This window comes from Ictidomys tridecemlineatus, chromosome 8 (genome assembly GCF_052094955.1).
Source record: "Ictidomys tridecemlineatus isolate mIctTri1 chromosome 8, mIctTri1.hap1, whole genome shotgun sequence".
NCBI lineage: Eukaryota > Metazoa > Chordata > Mammalia > Rodentia > Sciuridae > Ictidomys > Ictidomys tridecemlineatus.
In genome coordinates, this window is record NC_135484.1 from 53,822,447 (window position 1) to 53,844,593 (window position 22,147).

General features: G+C 37.1%; 1 protein-coding gene across 1 annotated transcript in view; it reads left to right on the plus strand.

Annotated features, from left to right (window-relative positions):
- Nucleotides 1–22,147, plus strand: part of Ak9 (adenylate kinase 9) — a 126,102-nt gene that overhangs the window by 25,630 nt on the left and 78,325 nt on the right. The window contains exons 9-13 of the mRNA XM_040283189.2: nt 2,143–2,217; nt 6,347–6,445; nt 11,655–11,794; nt 11,875–12,055; nt 18,799–18,943. Coding sequence (XP_040139123.2) covers nt 2,143–2,217; nt 6,347–6,445; nt 11,655–11,794; nt 11,875–12,055; nt 18,799–18,943 — 640 coding nt within the window. The remainder of the gene's footprint in view (nt 1–2,142; nt 2,218–6,346; nt 6,446–11,654; nt 11,795–11,874; nt 12,056–18,798; nt 18,944–22,147) is intronic.

Consider the following 22,147-nt stretch of genomic DNA (forward strand, 5'->3'; position numbering starts at 1 on the left):
AGGAAACCAGAAAGTCACTTCAATTCATTAAATGTAAAACTTCTGGAAAATCAATTAATCAAACATCATTCAACGTTAAAAGAAACAAACTGAAAAATCTCCCCACTATTGTGGGCTGATCACCAGAAAACACTCTCAGTCCAAATTTTGTGGGAATTAGAGAGTCTTTTATTTAGTCAGCTAGGACTGCTCCCTGCAGGACCCAAACTGTCTCTGCCAGGAACAGCACTGGGTCCCAGTTCTACCGGGTTTATAAGAGGAAAAACCACATCCTCAAAAACATAGGTGCAAGCAAGCAGGAGACACAGGCTGAGAAATCCGTTAGCAGAGCAAAGACAGACAACCATGTTCTGGGTTCGAGCACATTTGTGGGCATATGAAGTATAGGAAAAAAAATTTTTTTAACATCTTAGAAACAGCTTATATAACAGTTTCACATAGGAGTCATAAAAATTGAGTTACAATGGCTACATTATATTTATCTGTAACTATATTAACCTATGGGCTCATATTTATCACCTTACACTCTTCTATCTTATTTCTAACAACTTAAATCTTATGTCTTACAGTTACATTATTACTTCTTCTAATTTATAACTAGAGCAGCTTAACATTATTTATTCTATAACACTGATCACATAATCCTTTTACCCTATTTATTAATATTTCATAACCTACAATCTATAATTTATAATCTATAATCTATATTGATTAAACTCAGATCATAACACTATGATAAAATATTTAAAGCTATGATTTGATATATATAAAGACCATAAAAATGATTTTCTGAAAACCTGTAAGTTCATTCTGAAATAAATGGACATAAATATGAGCAATTAACAAATGAAAGACAAAAGGGTAATAAGACACTAGAAAAAATGGTCAGTGTCACCTATAATTAAGAAATGCTCATCTAAATAATGAAATGTTATTTCCATAATCAAATTTTATTTTTTTATTATTTTTAAAAATATTTTTTAAATTGTAGTGGACACAATACCTTTATTTCACTGATGTGGTGCTGAGGATTGAATCAGGGCTTCACACATGAGAGATGAGCCCTCCACTGCTGAGCCACAGCCCCAGCCCCTCCGTAATCAAATTTTAAAAGATAAACAAGTGATAAGAATTTCTCCTGCTAGCAAGTATATGATAAAGCACTCTTATGCTTTATTAAAAGGAATGGAAATTAGTATGGCCCTTTTTGTTATTGTTTTGTTTTCTAAAAAAGAACACAACTTTTAAAACTTTAAAAATACTTAAAAATGCTTGGAAACAACTTGCTCAATATTATAAATTACACAACTGTCAAACAACAGAGGAACATATTAAATAAATTGTACTATAACCACAATATCTAATTTTATAAAACCATCAAAATTATATTGGTAGTGATCTTGTAAAAGTATAGAGAAAAGTTAATTTTGATGTTATGTGAAGAAGTAAGCTTCAAAGTTATATATATATTCTGGTCACAAACATGCAAAAGGATTTTCTCATGGAATAAATAAAAGATGACAGGAAAACAGTGGTAGTTACTTTGGGTAGCTGGATTAGAGACATTTTAGCCTTCTAATTTTTTTGTCTTTTAAATTTTCTATAAGAAAAGTGTGCCTTACAGTAACAAAAGTATGTTGTATTTTTAAATGATGCTAATATCTGTATGAAAAAAGTCCTTAATTTAAATTTTAATCACTCTTTTATTGTATCAAAACTAGATAGCAAAGCTACAAATATATGCAGATAGACACCCAAAAACATTTTATATTGGGAAAGACTTTAAGGTGTCTGAATAGAGGAAAAGTAAAAAAAAAAAAAAAAAATAGAAAGCATACAAAATTCATGGTAAGGGGCTCTGCTGAGGTGTGATTCGATAATAAAGCACTTGGCTAACATGCACAAGGCCCTGGATTTGGTCCCCAGCACCATGAAACAAAATAAAATAAAATAAATTTGTAGTAAGAGGGCTAATTTGGGCTTTTGCAAAAGATGTATTCAGCACAGAAAATAATGTGCATTATGGCATGTTTGAGGTAAACAAAGCAAGCTTTTCAGATTTCTTCATAGTTATTAAGATTCTGATCTTGTATTCAATTTTCTTACAATCCTGATATATGTTTTCTTTTCTGTTGTCTACAGGAAGTAATGGCTGAACATAATCCCCAGTTTCTCATTGAGCTAGATGGAAATAAGCCACCAGAGGAGCTCTTTATGGTGAGTGCAATGTTCAATGAGAATATCTTACAGTTGGAAAATTTAAAAACCTTTTACAGTATTGTACTTACCTTAATACACATGAATAGATTTATATCTTAACACCATTAATTTTTTAAAATTTTGTTTTGGTACTTTAAAATTTAATGCTCTTTTTATTTATCTGTTCATATTAAAATCAAAACTACATTTAATACTATATCTTAACCAGAAGGCCAGACAACATCAAAACCACATTTTGAATTTAAAAGGTCTGTTTGGGTGGGAAAAAAATAAAAGGTCTGTTTGGCCTCATGCTGTTGGCTCATACCTGTAATTCCAATTGCTCAGGAGGCTGAGACAGGAGGATCACAAGTTCAAGGCCCTATGCAATTTATTTTTTTAAGAGTTTTTTGTTTGTTTGTTCGTTTGTTTGGTTTTTAGTTATAGATGGACACTATACCTTTATTTTTACTTATTTTATGTGGTGCTGAGGATGGAACCCAGGGCCTCACACATGCTAGGCAACCGCTCTACCACTGAGCTACAACTGCAGCCCAGCTCTATGCAATTTAGTGAGACTGTGTCTCAAAATAAAAAATAGAAAGGGCTGGGACTGTGGCTCAGTGGTAAAGTGCTCCTGGATTAAATTCCTGGTATCAAATAAATAGAAGCTCTGTTTGAGGTACTACTATCTAATACCTCAAAGAAAATTAAATGGCAATCAATAAGCATCATTAAGATGCTTCATATCATTAGTCATTAAGGAAAAGTAAATCCCAACCTTAATAAGAAAACACTTCATACCCACTATTTAAAAAATTAGAGAGAAGGGGGATAATAATAACAAGTGCTGGTAAAGATGTAGAAAGAATGAAACCCCCAAAAGTAATAAAATCACACTAGCTATTTATGGAATACATAATCAGTGTCTGGCATTATCATAAGCTCCAAGGATATAAACGTGAAGGAGGGAAATGAGTCCACATGTCCCTCACCTCATATAGTATCCAATATGTGGGGGGAAATAAATATTTAAATGGTGGTTTAATAAATAAGGTTATTGGAGCTCACAAAAGAAGAACAGAACCTAGTCTGGGAGGGCCACTGTCTGAAATCTCACTTATGATGAGTAAGAATTAGACTTCGAAGGCTAGGGGAGGGACAGGGAGCCAAACTTTTCTATGCTCAGGGGAGAGTGTGCAAAAATCCCAGGGGCAAGAAAGAGCAGGTGAATTGTACGACTGGAAATAGGAAGATGAGATAGGAGGAGTGCAGTAGTTCAGAGACTCTAGAGCCAAGCAGGGGCTACACCAAGAAAAACCTGGGACTTAAGGAGTTAAGGCATTTAGGCCTCATTATGAGGGAGGTCATAGCCAGTGAAAGATTTGAAGCCAGAGAGTGAAAATGATCCTGTTTTCATTTAAGAACCATCACCCAGACTATAGAACAAGGGAAAAATGGGAGGAGAATCAAATTGAGGGTAGGAAGGCTAGTCCTGGCTTCTGCAGTCGTCAGATAAAAGACAGTGGCCTAATCTAAGGTAGTGACCATAGGAATGAACAGAGGGGACAGATCTGAGACATATATAAGGTGTCTGCTTGAAGAACTTAGTGAGTCACTTAGCATAGGAGTTAGGGGAGACAGAAAAGTCAAAGATAACCCCCAGTTTTCGATTTGATCTCACTGGTGGCAATGGGGTAATAGTGCTCACTTGGGATGTGCTCTTGCCAAGATCACCAGAGATCTTCTCTTAACCAAGCCAGTGGTCATTTTTCATCTAATTTAATCTAGAAGCACATTTGATACAACTGACCATGTCTTCCTGCTCTCTCCTTTCCATGGCTTCTTAGATTTCCCCTGCTTAATTGCTCCACTACTCCTTACTGGATATTCTAAATCTCTAATCTCTAGTGTTAGACCCCAGAGCTCACTTCTGTCCTCACCCCTTAGGAGACTTCATCCTAAGGACTTCAAATACTTCTCAATACTGGCATCTCTTAAATTAATATTTGCTGCAACTTGCATGGCCAAATGCTAGAAACTGGCAAGGAGTGATGGGAGATTAAGAAATACACACAAACACTTATGGAGAGAAAGCTGGGACCAGGTGGGACACCAACCTCTGATGGAAGAACAATGACCCAGAGCTAGCTCAGCATGTTATTATATAGGGTCTCACAATCAGTAAGTTAGTGCACATTGTTGTTTGTGTACTAAAAAGTTACAGAACTAGAAACATTTTTGTAACTATTATACTGTTGCAGTGCTAGGAACAATCTGTTATTATCCTATTGTATCCAGGAAGCCCATTGTCCAGAGTTTCTGCAAAGCAGGGAGGCTTGAAGGATGTAGTGCTTATAAGATATTGTGGTCATATTGTTATGCTCAGAATTCTCTATCCCCAGCAGCTGGTATCTAGGCACAAATTCAAGACTGTTATTGTACTGTACCTTTGCACAGAACTTCCTCAGGCAGGGCATTACTGAAGCTCCTGGGCAATCTCATCCTGCACCTTTACACAGAAAGTTCCCAGGGCAAAGCACAGCCAGAGCTCTAAGGTAGTCAAAAATCATGATCCAAGTCAGTACTCTCCATAAATATTACTATCCCACATCTTTCCCCTGAATACCACACTGGTGTACTTGACTGCTGCTGAACTGCTACATATCCAGTTTGATGTCTAACAGTCATCATGTATAACATCTGCCCAAATGTGTTTCTCCCTCAGTTGCCTCTTTCAATACATCTCAGCACCATTCTTCCTATTGCTCTTCTTTTTTTTTTTCTCACATCCACATCCCATTCATCAGCATACACAGCAGATTTCTTCCTCAAAATACACCCAGAATTTTGTTTTCTACTTGGACACACTAGAGGACAGAAGGTCTAAGAGGCTTGGTTGAAAATTTCCAAGCTTATTAAAACCCCAGTCTTGCCGGGTGTAGTGGTGCACAACTGTAATTCTAGGGACTCAGGAGGCTGAGACAGGAGGATACAAGTTTGAGGCCAGCCTCAGCAACTCAGTGAGGCCCTAAGCAATTTAGCAAGACCATATCTCAAAATAAAAAATAAAATCAAAAGGACTGAGGATTTAGCTCAGTGGTAAATTCTCAGTACTATGCCCTCGCTGCAAAAATTATTTAAAACCCCAGTCTGAAATTGGTACCCTGCTACTTCTGTACACATCCTATTTGTGAAAGGAAGTTTCAAGGAGAAGCTCAACATTAAGAGGGTAAAGAAGTATACTCTACCCAAAATTAACTAGGGAATTAATCAATGAAACAAGGGAAGGATGAATTGTGAATAACATAATCTTCCACAGACTACCACATACCAACATTATTTTTTTCTATCTCACCATCTCTCACCTCAGATTCTAGTTACTAGCCCATTGTTTTTCCAGTTTCTTCCACATAGTTAGTGTCTACATTAGTTTTCTAGGGTTACCATGATCTATCCTATGTCTTTCCAACTGGATAGCTTCAAATGACAGAAACTTATTCTCTCACAGTCCCAGGGGCTGGAAGTCCAAACTCAAGATATTGTCTTGTTCTCTCCAAATCCTCTAGGGGAGGATCCATCATTGCCTCTCCCAGCTATGGTAGTCCCAGGTATTTCATGACTTATGGCAGCATTGCTCCTGTGTCTCCCTCCACCTTCACATGGCTTTCTTCCCTTTGTCTGAAGAGTTTCTATAGACCCAGTCCTCTAGGGCCATGAATATTCAGGGACCATAAGGCAGAGTATCATGGGTTGAAATATGTCCCTCAAAAATATTTGTTAAAACCCTAACCTTAATACCTGTGAATATGACCTTATTTGGAAACAAGGTCTTTACATATTCAATCAGGTTGAGATCAGCATAATTAGGGTGGGCTCTATTTCAATATAGATTAGGACAAGAAATTCAGACACACAGAGAGAAGATGGCTATGTGACAACAGAGGCAAAGTTTGGAGTGATGCATAAACAAGTCAAGAAACACCAAAGATTGCCAGCAAACCACCAGAAGCCAGGAAAAAGTGATCAAGGAGTCTACCTGGAGGTTCAGAGGAAGCATGGCCTCCAATAATGAACCCATCACTTTTTCAGAATGTTTGAGACATTCAGATGTCAATGTATTCAAATGTTTGTTCTTATAATCCAGACAGTTATAGAACGACTCAAATATCTGAACCTAAAAAGAGCAGCTGTTGTGACCAAACTTCAGAGTTCAGAGGAAGAAATGAATGATATAACGGAAACTGTAAGTTACGCTTAACTGTTTGAAAATCTTTGTGTTCAATATGTGTTGTAACCTTAGTTTGTATCTTTACAAGGTCTAAAAGAAATTTCAGGATACCTTTTTTAAAATGGGAGTTGGGAAGAAAAAAATGGTTTGGGGAAGAAGCTATAATATTAACACAATATTCTATTAGATAACTAACTATAACACAACAAGATTTTTGAAACAAAAACGTGCCAGGCGTGATGGTGCATGCCTGTAATCCCAGTGGCTCAGGAGACTGAGGCAGGTGGATCACAAGTTCAAATCCAGTCTTAGCAATTTAACAAGACCCTAAGCAACTTAGTAAGACTGTGACTCAAAATAAAACAAAAGGGTCCCATCATAAATAGATAGTTCTTGTGTGTTTTCAAGGACTTTGGATGAATATTCTTCAGCTAAAGGCAGGTAGTTTTTAGAGAATCAGTACAGCATAATGGTAATGTTTAAAGCAGCGATTTTTCAGCCCTGACTGCATGGTGGATTCATCCAGGAAGCTTTTAAAATAAATCAGTGCCCAAAGCAGTTAAAATAGAATTTCTGGGATAGGAACCTGGCATTAAATCAAACAAAACAAAACAGGATATGACATCAATGCATATACAACAAAAGAAAAAAATAGATAAATTTGACTTCATTAAAATTAAAAGCTAGAGTCTGGGGTTGTGGATCAGTGGTAGAATGCTTGCCTAGCACGAGTGAGGCATGGGGTTCAATCCCCAGCACCACATAAAATAAATAAATTAATTAATTAAATAAGGGTATTGTGTCCATTTATAACTAAAACACATTTTTAAAAAATTAAAAGCTATAACTCGGTTGAGTGCTTACTTCACATGCACAAGGCCCTGGCTTCAATCCCCAGTACCACCAAAAATAAAAAAATATATAAAAATAAAAGCTTTTGTGCATCAAAGGACACTATCAATTGAGTGAAAAGATAACCCATAAAATGGAGAGAATGTTTGCAAATCATACATCTGATGAGGGACTAATGTTCAGGATATGCAAATAACTTCAATTCTACAGCAATAGAAGAATCCAATTCATAAATGGACAAGGAACTTGACCAGACATTTCTCCAAAGAAGAATGATAAGTGGCCAACAATCACATAAAAAGTTGTTCAACATCACTAAAATCATGGGGAAATGCAAATCAAGACTATAATAATTTTGAAAAGACTATAATGAGATACCACCTCATACCCATTACGATGACTCTCATCCAAAAAATAGGAAAAAAGTATTGACATATTGGAACCCTCTTGCATTGCTGGTGGGGTCATAAATGGGACAGCTTTTAAATGTTTAAAATGGTTTAATGTTTCCTCAAAAAGTTAAATAAAGAATTACCATATGATCCAGCAGGTCCACTTTTAGGTACTATCTCCAAGAAAATTGAAAGTAGGAACTCCATTAGATACTTGAACTTTAATGTCTATAACAGCTATATTCCCAAAAACCAGAAGGAAGAAACACATCCCAATGTCCATAAGTGGATGAATGGATAAGATACACATACATACACACACACACACACACACACACACACACACACACACACACACACACTCACACACACCTGATAGAATATTATTCAGCCTTAAAGAGGAATGAAATTCTGAAACATGATAAAATACAAATGAACCTTGAAAATACTGTGCCTAAGTGAAACAAGCCAGACACATAGAGCAAATATTATGATTTACACAAGGTACCTAGAATAGGCCAATTCATAGAGTCAAAAAGTAGAAGTGAGAGTGCCAGGACCTGAGAGAGAGGAGAATAGTGAGGTATGCTTCATAGGTGGAGTTTCTTTGGGGGAGGATGAAAACGTGTCCTGGAAATAGTGTTGGTGGTTGTACACATTGTGAATGTAGTTAATCCCCCTGAATTGAACACTTAAAGATAGCTAGCTAAATGATGAATTTTATGTTATGTATATTTTACAAAAAAAAAAAGGACTTTTCTATTTAGAAGAGTCTACTGTAGATTCTGCAGGGGTGGGGGACTCACTGGTTTAAAGGAATAAGAGAGGAGCAAAGACCTTTATGAGAACTCTAGCTGTGGGGAGTTTGGGAGCTATAACTGCTGATGAGTTTATAGAGAGGGGGTGTGGTCCTGGGGACATGGTAAAGGAAGCTCAGTGTCAGGCTGGCACCATGCACATGGAGGATACCAGCATTGGTTTCTAATCAGAACAACCTGGATTTGAAGTCCAGCTCCGCAGCCTACCAGACCTGTGGGATTTTGTAATTTTTTTTTCTTTATTCAATGATTACAATAAAGGGGACAGTAACTATCATGGCATTGTGTTATTGTAAGGATTACATGAGATCATACTTGTAAAGCGCCTAGGCCCAATAGTGACATTCAAAATATCTAACAACTGAATTGTGAGGCAGAACTGTCTTCATGGACCTCTCACTGGATCTTGTGCTGAGAAGGGCTCCACTCTTAGTTTAATGCTCTGCTGTTGCAGTCTAGAAATTCTCAACTAAATTGAGAACAAGGACCTGTATTTTTTATTTTATCCTATGTCTTACAAATGAGCCTCTTCAGTGCCAGGTCATTCACCCAGCGGTGATAGAGCCTTCAGTAGAGCTGAGAACCCTGCTGTGCCCACCCTAATTATTTATGTGCCAGATCATAGGAAGGGCCAGAGTTTCTTTGGGAGAGGTTTAGGCAGGAGTGTCTCCTGAGGGCAGTGGCTATCATTGTTAAGTTTCTCGTGCCCTCCTCCACCCTGACCTCAGCCGTCTCACACAAGCCTGGGATTCCGTCTCTCCAGTTTTCTGACTGAAAGAGAGATGGTGGGAGTGTGGGGGGAAGGGTAAGTGAATTAACTGAGGGGAGTGGGAGGTGGCTCTGGCTACTAGCACCCCCTTTCAAAGACTTCCAACCAGTCATCCTGTTTTATGCTCCCATTCAGCCCCTTTCAGAGGTACTTGGTATCACCCAGGCCGGTGTCTTTCTAGGATTTTGGAGTCAACTGGCTTCTTATCCCCATCCATCCCACATCCATCCTTGCCACTGCAGATATTTTAGCTTTTGCCTTTCTCTGATCCAAACCAGTTACTACTAATCAATCTGCTTTCTAGTTTCCAAAACTGTATAGCCACTGCTGGTCAGTTTCCAGCTCTGGCCATCATTTTGGTCTTTTCTTCCATTCTCCGTGTCTTTGTGTACATATTCCTTTTTTTATGCCTCTGCTTGTCATTTTAGGGAGTTTCAGGGAAGCAGTAAATATAAATGCAAGAATCCATTCTGCCTAGTTTAACCAGAAGGTAGTCCTTATCACTTTTAAGTCTTAATACCAAACTCATTCAAAAACTCCTCTTCTCCCCACTCAGCACCTATTAGAAGTGTGGCTTGAGGAACAGGAATTTGAGAAGGGAAGATGGTCTGCTATTAAAACACTTTTCCCATGTTTGGACAGGCAGGAGGGATGATAAGGAAAGAGTGACCACCTCTTGACTCCTCAGGGTAGTTTCTATCCTAGTTCATTGTCTATGGGCTCCTTGGAGAAGGCTGTTGGCACCACTTGCCCCATCAATGAGGTTCTTAGTCTTAACACTTCCAGCCCTCAGTGAGGACTCTCATGCAACATCCTGGCAGAGTGCATGCCTCTTTGCTTTCAGATTTTACAATGGTCCAGGCAAGACCACAGTTCCCAATCTCGTCTGTGCTCTGTGGTCAGTTCTAGAGCCAGCAGGCATATGTGCTATCCACATCTGAGTGTCAAAGGCAGTCTGGGACCTTCCCCCGTCACAGGTGCCTGGTGTGCCATCTTGTCCTAGTTCTGTCATTCCCTGCTAAGATAGCACAAAGAGAGGTGAATCTTCTGACAGTCTTTGAGGTCTGGAAGTTACCAACAGAAATGATTGCTTGTGGCTTTTGTCCCAGCGGCTTAAGCACTCAGACCTTTTGCCAACCCAGGGACACCACTTGCCCGGTTGCTCATGACTAAAACACTCAGGGGTCACTCCAGGGGAACTGGGCTAATTTGACTGCGTGAAATAACCAAACAAGAGACAGAAATACCTTTTTTCTTTGGGGATGCTGAGAGAGAGAGAGAGAGAGAGAGAGAGAGAGAGAGAGAGAGAGAGAGAGAGCGAGCACACGCGAGCGCCACGCACATGCTATTCAAATGAGGTAAGGGGTCAGGTTTCAAGGGGCTGAGTCTAGCTTCATGATGCCCACTGTCAGCAGGTTGACTGACATCTGGGGAGGCCACATCCAAGGGCACAGTAAAAGAAGGGGATAAACACAAGGCACTTCCATGGAAAAATTCTATCCCAAACAAGGCAAGGGGTAATATTACAAAGGAACAGGTGAGCACAGCTCCATCCATGGGGATGTGGGAAGGCATGCCCATGAATGAAACGAAATACAATTACTCGAACCCTAGAAAAGCAGGGCAGAAAAGCATCATGGCTGCCATCTGACACCTCATCACTTAGCAGGGGTGTTAACTCAGTCACGTGTGAGGTTGGTCTCCCACAATTGCTGAGGGAGATTTAAAGTTTCAGAATAAAAGTTTTACCCCTTATAAGTAAATGCAAAAACAATCTGTATATAACATCTTACTATTTAAAAGCTTAGATAAATTGACTAAAAATTTGGTACATTTTAAAACTTTTTCCCATAAGAATTTTTGAAGGGCTGAGGATGTAGCTTGCTGGTAGAGCACTAGTTCCAATCCCCAGTACCACCAATAAAAGAAAAACATTTTTAGAATCTGATTTTTGCGGAGATATGATAGAGAATGTCCTTTCTATCCCATGCTCACTCTACCACATATAAAAAATGTTCAGTAAAATTGAAATAAGGATTTTTTAAATGAAATGAAAATTAGTCTCATTAAACCTGGGGACAAGTACAAAATGTTGTGATTAAGAAAAAGCCCTGGGGCTGGGGTTGTAGCTCAGTAGTGGAGCGCTCGCCTAGCGCGTGTGAGGCCCTGGGTTTGATCCTCAGCACCACATAAAAATAAATAAATAAAATAAAGATATTATGTCCAGCTACAACAAAAAAATAGATATTAAAAAAAGAAAAAGGTCCAAATTTGCATTCAACGTTATTTCTTAAATAGTAAAGCATCATCAAATAAGAATTAAAATATTTGATACTGCTCCCTTTAGCACAATTTATGCCCACATTTTTCAATGTAGTATTTGTAATTTGCAGGACGAGCTATTTCGTACTCTCTCAGCTTATAAACTTATTGCACCAAGATACAGATGGCGCAGAAGCAAATGGGGACGCACATGTCCTGTGGCTTTAAAAGAAGGTAACATTTATTCAGGATTACCAGATTTTTCTGTGAGGTAAGTAAGACTTACAGAACTTAATTTTAAAACTTCTCCACATATGTTTTCAGTTGTTTATTGTTACGATGTATTTTAAGTTTTCTAGGTAAAATATACTGTCTTTCATCAGAAGAAACATTAAAAACTTTTTTATTGAATCCACGTCCCTTTCTTCTTCCACCTATGCCAATACCGCCATGTAAAATATTCATCTTTGGACCTCAATATTCAGGGAAAACGACACTTAGCCATTTGATTGCAAACTATTACAAAGGAAAGGTAACTACCTACTTATCTGCTCATCTATCTAATCTTGACTATAATTTGTAGGATTTCATTTCTGTTGTTTCTGCATTTCATACTGTCAGCTGGGAAATTACTCCACTGAGCTCCCAGTGGGAAAGACATCCTCTTTCCTCCTTCCGGTTATTGGCACTTCTCCTGCTTCCTAGAAGCCCTCAGATTTGAATGTCCTGTCACCCAGATGATGCCACCTATCACCTTCCTCCACTCTGTTTCCTGGGTTGCACCCCCCCCCCCCCGCCTCACTCTCAGTCTCCCCTCGGTCCCACTCCTGCCCTGATCCTCAGTGATCTCAACATCTGCAGAGATGATCCTCCCAGCTCCCTGGTCTGTCAGTTCCTTGCCCTCTTTTCCCCCGTGATCTTATTTACTCAGTAAATGAAGAGAAATTATTTTTATCTCAGACTGGAGTGACAGCAATAAAGGTAGTAAGAAGCAGGCAGATCTGGGAAATAATTTGAAAGTAGAGCCAGATATTTTGAAGAGAGATTGGAATGTAGAGAAATTATAAGAAGGTCAGTGTATCTACAGTGTTGAAACAACTATAACTAAAAGAGTACTTCTACCACTGTGAATGTAATGTACCTATAATGTATGAAGACACGAATTGGTGTCAACATACTTTTATACAACCAGAGATATGAAAAATTGTGCTGTATATGTATAACAAGAATTGTAATGCATTCTGCTGTCATTTATTTATTTTTTTAAAAAAATCAATTAAAAATACATAATATAAAATGGAGGAAATTAAGTTTAAAATAGAATATATATATAAAGACAAAATAAATATAGTTTTGTTGATCCAAAAAAATTCAATAGAAGGGTTTTTTAATTTAAAAAAAATTAGCAGAAATTTAGTAGAAAATGACAAAGAGATGAAGAAAAAGAATAGGAGAGAAAAAACATGAACTCTATCATCCAGTAGGAATTCTAGAAGGAACAATCAGAGAGAAGAATATTATCAAAGAAAATTTCCCAGATTAAAGAACATGTTTCCAGATTCAAATGACCCAGTGAGCCTGGCATGGTGGTGCACACCTGCAATTCCAGCTACTTGAGAGGCTAAGGAAGGAAGATGGAAAGTTCAAGGCCAGCCTGAACAACTTAACAAGACCTGTCTCAAAATCAAATAAAATAAAGGGTAGAGATAATGACTCAGTGGTAGGGCACATGTGTGGGGTCCTGGGTTCAATCCCCAATACCTCAAAAAACAAATAAAAATAAATGATCCATGGGCTGGGGATAGCTCAGTTGGTAGAGTGCTTGCTTTGCATGCACAAGGCCTTGGGTTCAATCCCCAGCACCACACAAGAAAAAAATAAAAAATAAATGAACCTGTAAATATCTATTACAATGAAGGGACAAAGACTCTTAGGCACATCACTTGAAATCATAGGACATTGGGGACAAAGATCCAGAAGCTTATGGGAAAATAACCTAGAAAACTTTGGAGAGAATAACTAGTTTTCATTCTAAGGACTAAGAATCCAAATAGTATGGTTCCTCTCAACCATAACTCTGAAAAACAGATGACAATTTTGAGGGGCAGTGATTCCAGCCAAGAATTTTATATTGTAATAAATCAAGTCCGATGAGAGAATGAGGGCACTTGCAATTACAAAAAAAATCCAATTATCTTCTGTGTTAGTCAGCTTTTCATCACTGTGACCAAAATGCCTGACAATAACAACATAAAGGAGGAAAGATTTATTTTGGTTCATGGTTTCAGTCCATGGTCAGCTGGCTCTCTGGACCTGATGTGAGCCAGAACATCATGGTGGAAGGTCATGGCAGAGCAAAGTTCAAAGCAGCCAGGAAGTAGAGGCAGGGTAAACAGGAAGAAGATAGAGTTCCCCAGGGTACAACCCCAGGAACCTTCTTCCACCAACCATGCCCCAAACCTACACTCTGTACCACCTCCCAGTAGTCCATTTAAATTATTAACCCATCAAATGGATTAATTTACTGATCAATTAGAGTCCCTATGATCCAATCATTTTCTAAAAGTCCCATCTTTGAACATTGCTGCATTCGGAACTAAGCCTTCAACACATGAGACTTTGGAGGACATTTCATATCTGAACCACAAAACCTCCCAACTTGTCTTTCTCAGGAAGCCACTGGAGGATATGCTCCATCAAAATGAGATCTTAAGCCAAGAAGAAAAAGGGTATTTATGACAGGAGAGAGGGAAAGGAAATACCAAGATGGTGGGGAGGGACATTTTATGATGGCAGTTGTTCTGTAAGCCTGGAAAATAACCAGTCCAGAATAGGGCAGGAGACCAGAAGTCTCCAAAAGAGAGAACTGCAGGAAGAAGATGCTTACTGAATGTGTTCAAATGTATCAAGAGGAGATTTATATTGCTAAGGAAGAGTTTGGGAATTCATTATTGATATATACATAGAAAACCAAGCAAACTGAAACAACCCACTAGAATAGAAATTTAATGAAAAACACTCTATATACTTCAGCTGTTAATAATTGTTATATAAACTTAATAACATAAACAATGCATACTTTTCTAAAAGTATTATCTATCTATTTTGAGGGAATTTGGGAAAAGAAATTTGTGTATACATGTATATCTTAGACTTCTAATTTGTTCATTGTTTGAAAAAAAGAAGTTATAACCAGAGGATTAAAGTGTAAAAACTGAAAGAAAAAAAACTGAAGTCCAAAAAAAAAAAAAATAAATGTTTAAACTTTTGACAGCACAAGGAGGAAATTTTTTTATATATTTGTCATATATGTGTGTATTAGTTATCTATTACTGCATTAAAAATTACCCCAACTGAGCCAGGTACAGTGACACATGCCTTTAATCCCAGCTACTTGGGAGACCATGGCAGGAGGATCAGATGAGGCCAGGAGTTCAAAACTAGTGTGACCTATCCCCTTAAAAAAATACCACCGCAAACTTGGCAGATTTGAAGTAACAATACACATTTCTTATCTTGCATAGTTTCACCAGGTCAGGAATTTAGGAATGACTTAGATGGGTGACTCTGTCCTGATTTTTTCATGAGATTGCAGTCAAGATATTGACTGCAGCCAAAGTCCTCTGAAGGCTTGGCTGGGACTGGAAGATGGCTCTGTCACATGAATGAGCTCTTCACAGGTCTGCTTTTGTGTCCCAGTCACATGGCTACTAGCTTCCCTCAGAGAGAGTGAACCAAGGAGGGAGCTCTGATGTCTCTCATGATTTACTCTCAAAAATCACCCGCTGTCATTTGTGCCACACTCTATCCCTTTTTTTTAAATATTGGTTCTTTATTCTTTTAAAACAAAACACTAAGTCCTACCTACATTAAAGAAGAGAAGTAGGCTTCACCTTGTAAAGGGAGACATATCAAAAGATGTATAGGCAAATTGTAAGCCCAGCACAATATGGGTCAGACAAATGAATTATCATTTTAAAATATAAAGAGAAAAATCACTATGTATATAAAGTCATGCCACAGCCCCATCTCTCAGCCAAGGGCATTAATTCAGAAGACACACCAGTGAGGGGTGATGGCGGATTGAGAAAAGACAGACGGACACACATAGAAAGAAAAAGCCGGGGCCAGGTGGGATGTTTTTCTCTGATACAGGCATAATGACCCCAAGCTAGCTCAGCATGTTTATTGTATAGGTTTCATCAAAGGTTATTTGTGGAAAGTTTCAGCAAATCAGGCAGTCTGAAAGACAGGACTGGCAAGACATTAGGGTTATCTTGTTATGCTCAGAATTCTTTATCCCCAGGAGCTGGTGCCTGAACTCAAGGTCCTGACTGATACAATTCTGCATCTTTGCACAGAGCCTCCTCAGGCAGGGTGTCACCATAGCAACTGGGCTATCTTGACCTTTACATTTGCACAGGAAGTTCCCAGCACAATGTAGCCACAAGGCAGTCAGAGAGACCACAAGTCAAATCATCATTCTGCACAAAGCCCCAGTGGGAAAAAAATAACAAACAGGCAATTCACAAAATAGTAGACATAAATAACCATTAAAAATTAGAAAAAGGGGACTGGGACATAGCTCAGTGAATGCTTGCCTGCCATTTAAGAGGCTTTGATTTGCAACATAGAAAAAAAAAATCACCTCCCTGAAAAACAGAGAGTTACCAACAAACTAGAGATATGTCATGTCAATCTCATTGTTAGATTTAAAAGATTACTGTTAACACCCAATACTGACATGTAGATAGGAGAGGGGAAAGTACATCCTCTTATGTTGCTGAAAATAGTATCACCATTTGGAATAGCAATTGGAACTAACATATACAAGCCTAAAATCCATGCATGTCCTTTGAATTATTGAACTTTATGCATTTTTCTAAAGAAACTATAATATCAAGAATATTGTACATAATTGTATTCATCATAGCTTAACTTATGTCTAAATATATATTTAAAACATGTATACCTAAATATATATTATCAGTATTTTAGTTTAAACAAGTTTAATATCTAATTAATCTAATGCAAGTCTGTGTACCCATTTAAAAATGATGATGTCGATGTGGACCTGTTGGCATGGATTAAGACAATATAAGTACATGGAAGAGAAGAATGGAGTCTAGGAATCTGGAAATAGTAATTCAACTTAAAAGAAATATAGAAATCTATTTCAAAGATGCCAATATACAGTATTAAGTTTATTATCTACCTGACAAAAGTATATACTCGGAACATAAAAAGAATCATAAGTCAATCTTTTAAATAAACAAAAGTTGAACATGTGCCCAGAAAGAAAAGCAAGAGGCTGGGGTTGTAGCTCAGTGGTAGAGCACTTGCCTAGTACATGTGAGGCCCTGGGTTCAATCCTCAGCACCACCTAAAAATGAAAATAAAATTAGGGTATTATATCAATAACTAAAAAATATTTTTTAAATATAAAAGTGAACAGCTAATAATTTCAATAAGTTTGAAATTATTAGTGGTAAAGGAAATATAAATTTAAACTATAATGAGATACTTCTTCACATCCACTAAAATTATTAAAATTTTAAAATTCACAAAGCCAAGTGATGGTGAGGATAAGGAGACACTGAAACCTTCATACATTGCTGGTAGAGATGTAAAATCATTTACCCACTCTGATGGTTAATTATAAAGTCTAAAGTGTTTACCTAAGAGACCTGGAAACACATGTCTACAAAAGATTTCTATACAAATGATGACCATACCTTCCTTCATGATAGTCAAATCCTGGACACAGCCCAAAGGTCCATCAATATATGAGTGGATAAAAAAAAATCTGTGGTAGATTCATACAATGGAACACTGCTCAGCAATAAAAAGGACCCCTGCAATCACACTCATCAAAACCATTCTAACCAATTTATTAAGGGGAGAAAGTATGAAAAAGGTTATATGCTATATTATTCCATTTACTTGAAATTTTAGAAAAAGTAAAATTAATTTGTAGTGACAGAAGCAGAAAGTGGTTGCCAAGAGCCCAGAATGAAAGCTGGGAAAGGGAGAAGAGGAGGGAAGGTATTAACTACACAGGGACACAAAGGGAACATTTTTGGGTGATATTGAAGTTCTATATCTTGATTTTGGTGGTTGTTGTATGCATTTATTTGTAAAAACTGGAACCTTTTATTGTATGTAAGTTATACATACATTTAAATTTTTGTTGATTAAGGAAAAAATATATATGTAACCAAATATATATATTTCCAAATATATATGTGTAAAATATATGTGTATCATGTATATCCATACATATGTATGCATGTATATATGAATAAATACATGAAATACATGCATGAAAAATATGGATGAATGTTTATTAAAGCAAGTACTCAAAGTCAGTGAATTCTGAACACAATTCCAGAGATACCTGAAATGGTATTAATATTTTTAGAAGATAGGCATAGATAGATAGATGATATAGATAAATAGATGAACAACATTTTGTATTCTCAGTACCTTGAGTTTTTTAATTAGAGCATTATAGTTTTACATACTGATTGGGTTCATTTTGACAAAATCATACATACATGGAATTATATTTCATTCCTTGTTATAAAGGAACACCTGTGGAGAAAAGCTGTGAGGAGACACACAATAGAACAGACACAGGGTACAAACGGGCAGACAGGATGGAGCAAAGAGAGTAAAGTGAAGTGGTGAAGAAGAGGTGCAGAAGTGCAGTGTCCGCTCCTCCCTGCCTGGGAGTTTATTAATTCCAAGAACACACACCTCCCGTTACCATGACTATATTCTAATTAGTATCTCTTTAACCCTGAGTGCTAGCTAACTGAGATAAGGTGCGGGTTAGAATAAATATGGGGTCCCTATCCTCCAGGGGCATTACCATGGAGACCAGATAGTGCTTGCCTAGTTCTCTTATTCCCTCAGAGGGAGACGGCTGGGCATCCCAGGTCTGGGAAGCAGGGTAAATTTGTGAAGGACATTGGTATGGCAGCCCGGCATCATGTGCTTTTGGCCAGGAATTTCCCAGTAGCCAGGTATATACTAGCAGCTGGGCTTTGCACAGAAACTTCCTAGTCACCAAGCATGTCACAGTTACAAAGTTTGTAGAACCCCAATCCCAAACACAGAACTCCCACACCTTGTTCCCCCACTATTCCCTCCCTCTTCCCTCCCTCTTTCTCCTTCCCCTACTCTACTGATCTTCCTTTCTTTCCTTTATTTACTTATCTTTGATTGAGTACCTTGTTAGTTTATGTGGATTTTCTTGAATATTCTTTGCAGGTCATTGACTATACCACAGTCGTTCAGCCAATTTTTGATGCAGCCCGTGAATCATTAATAGAAAATTCTATAGCCGAGGCCACTGAAGCAGCTATCAAAGTGGTGAAAGAAAATCTTCTTGCAGAACTGCAAGCTAAAAGACAAGGTGAATCATCTTTTTTAAATGTGCATTTTAAGTTTTGGTCAGCTATTAAGTCTGGCTACTTTAGCCCAAGGACTGTTTTTTTGCTCATCTTGCTATCAGCCCCTTGCACATTATGGTTTCTTAATAAACGGTGGCAGGAATGAGTAAACATAAACCAACTCATAAGTTAATAAAGAAAATTCAATTATAGACCTCCAAGGAAAGGAATAAGAAGGAGTTTCCAAATTTGAATGTCTTTACTTTTATGTATCTACTCACTGAGTAGAGACAGTTTGAGTAGTATTCACACCTTTATCTATATTAGCAATTAAAACAATAGCAAGACACACATGACTCCAATGGAATTTGTTGTTTTATATTTATATGCCAGCCCTGATTATACTTAAGTCCTTCTGTTTGGAAAATATTAATTTCAAATTCAAAAAGTCATAATGCTGTGAAACTGGAAGAAATCTTGGAGATCAGTTAATATAATTTTCTAATTTTACACATGAGAAATTGAGGTTCTTGAAAACCACCCAGTACCAGCTAAGACTTGAATTCTCATTTCCAAAGCCTCCTGCTTTTTCTCCTGACCAATCATGCCTGTTTGGGTTCCAGTACCATGCTGGTTTTGTTACTATAGCTCTGTAGTATAATTTGAAGTCAGGTATTGTGATGCTTCCTGCTTCACTTCTCTCACCAAGAATTGCTTTGGCTATTCCAGGCCTTTTATTTTTCCAAATGAATTTCATGACTGCTTTTTCTGTTTCTATGAAGAAGGTCATTGAATCTGTGTAGCGCTTTGGTAGTATGGCCATTTTGACTGTTTCTGCCTACCCAAGAACATGGGAGGTCTTTCCATCTTTTAAGATCTTCTTCAATTTCTTTCTTTAGTCTTCTGTAGTTTTCATTGTAGAGGTCCTTCATCTCTTTTGTTAAGTTGATTTCCAAGTATTCTTTTGTTTGAGGCTATTGTGAATTGGAGAGTTTTCCTAATTTCTTTTTCCGCAGATTTATCCTTGGAGTATAGGAACCAAATTGATTTATGGATATTAATCTTGTATCCTGCAATTTTGTAGAATTCATTTATGAGCTCTAGAAGTCTTCTGGTGGAGTTTTGGGGTTTTCTAAATATAAGATCATGTCATTGACAAACAGAGATGATTTCAACTCCTTCTTTCCTAGTCTATCCATTTAATTCCTTCTCTTACCTAATTGTTCTGGTCAGAGTTTCAATGGCCATGTTGAATAGGAATGGTGAAATTGGGCATCCTTGTCTTATTCCTGTTTTTAGAAAAAAAATGCTTTCAGTTTTTCTCTATTCAGAATAATGTTGGCTTTGGGTTTGTCTCATATAGCCTTTACAATGTTGAGGTTAGTTCCTCTAGTTTTTATAGTATTTTAGACAAGAATGAATGCTGCATTTGTCAAATACTCTTTCTGCAACTATCGAAATAATGATGTGAGGGGCTGGGGATGTGGCTCAAGTGGTAGCGCGCTCGCCTGCCATGCATGCGGCCCGGGTTCGATCCTCAGCACCATATACAAACGAAGATGTTGTGTCCGCCGAATACTAAAAAATAAATATTAAAATTCTCTCTTTCACTCTCTCTCTCTCTCTCTCTCTCACTCTCTCTTTAAAAAAAAAAAGAAATAATCATGTGATTCTTGTCTATAAGTTTATTTATGTGGTGGATTACATTTGTGGATTCCATATGTTGATTGCTTGCATCCCTGAGATGAATCCTACTCAATCATAGAACACTATTTTTGATGTGTTTTGTGTGTAGTTTGCCAATAATTTATTTTTATTATTTATTTTTTTTTTTTAATTTTTTATTTTTTTTATTGGTTGTTCACAACATTACAAAGCTCTTGACATATCATATTTCATACATTAGATTGAAGTGAGTTATGAACTCCCAATTTTACCCCAAATGCAGATTGCAGAATCACGTCGGTTACACATCCACAATTTTACATAATGCCCAATTAGTAATTGTTGTATTCTGCTACCTTTGTATCTATGTTCATCAAGGATATTGGTCTAAAGTTTTTTTTTTTTCCTTGATGTGTCTTTATCTGGTTTGGGTATTGGAGTGATACTAGCTTTATAGAATGAGTTTTGCTGAGTTCCTTCCTGTTCTATTTTATGGAATAATTTGAGAAGGATTGGTATTAGTTCTTCTTTAAAGGTCTGGTAGAATTCAGCTGAGAATCCATCCAGTTCTGGGCTTTTCTTTGTTGGAAAGTTTTTTTTGTTATTTTTTTTTTTTTAGAGAGAGAGGAGAGAGAGAGAGAGAGAATTTTTTAATATTTATTTTTTAGTTTTCAGCGGACACAATATCTTTGTTGGTATGTGGTGCTGAGGATCAAACCCAGGCTGCACGCATGCCAGGCAACCTCGATACTGCTTGAGCACATCCCCAGCCCCTGGAAAGTTTTTCTTGGCTGCTTCGATTTCATTATAGAAATTAATCTGTTTTTAAGTTTTCTGTGCCTTCCTGGTTCAATTTGGATATATGTCTGTAGGAATTTTTCCATGTCTTCAGGATTTTCTATTTTATCGGAGTATAAATTTTCAAAATAGTTTCTCATGATCCTTTGTATTTCAGTAGTGTCTGTGGTGATTTTCCTTTTCTATCTTTGAATTTGATAATCTGAGGCTTTTCTCTTTCTTTTAGTTAGTTTAGCAAAAGGTTTATCAATTTTATTTATCCTTTCAAAAAACCAAATCTTTGTTTCATTGATCTTTTGTATTTTTTAATCTCAATTTTATTGATTTTTATCTCTGATTTTTAATGATTCTTACTGGTTTTGTTTTTGTTTCTTTTTTTTCTAGGACCTTGAGATGTAATATTAGGTTATTTATTTAGTATCTTTCTATTCTTTTAAGTATATGAGCTCAGTGCTATGAACTTTCTTAGAATTGCCTTCATACTGTCCCAAAGATTTTGATATGTTATATCACTGTTCTCATTTACCTTTAAGGAATTTTTTATTCTCCACTGATTTCTTCTGATATCTATTCGTTGTTTAAGAGTGTATTATTTAATCTCCAGATGTTAGAGTGATTTCTATTTTTTATCTTATCATTGATTTTTAATTTCATTCCATTATAATCTGATAGAATGCAACATATTATCTGTATTTTTTATATTTGCTAAGATTTGCTTTGTGACCCTAAATATGATCTGTCCTAGAAATGTTCCATGTGCTGCT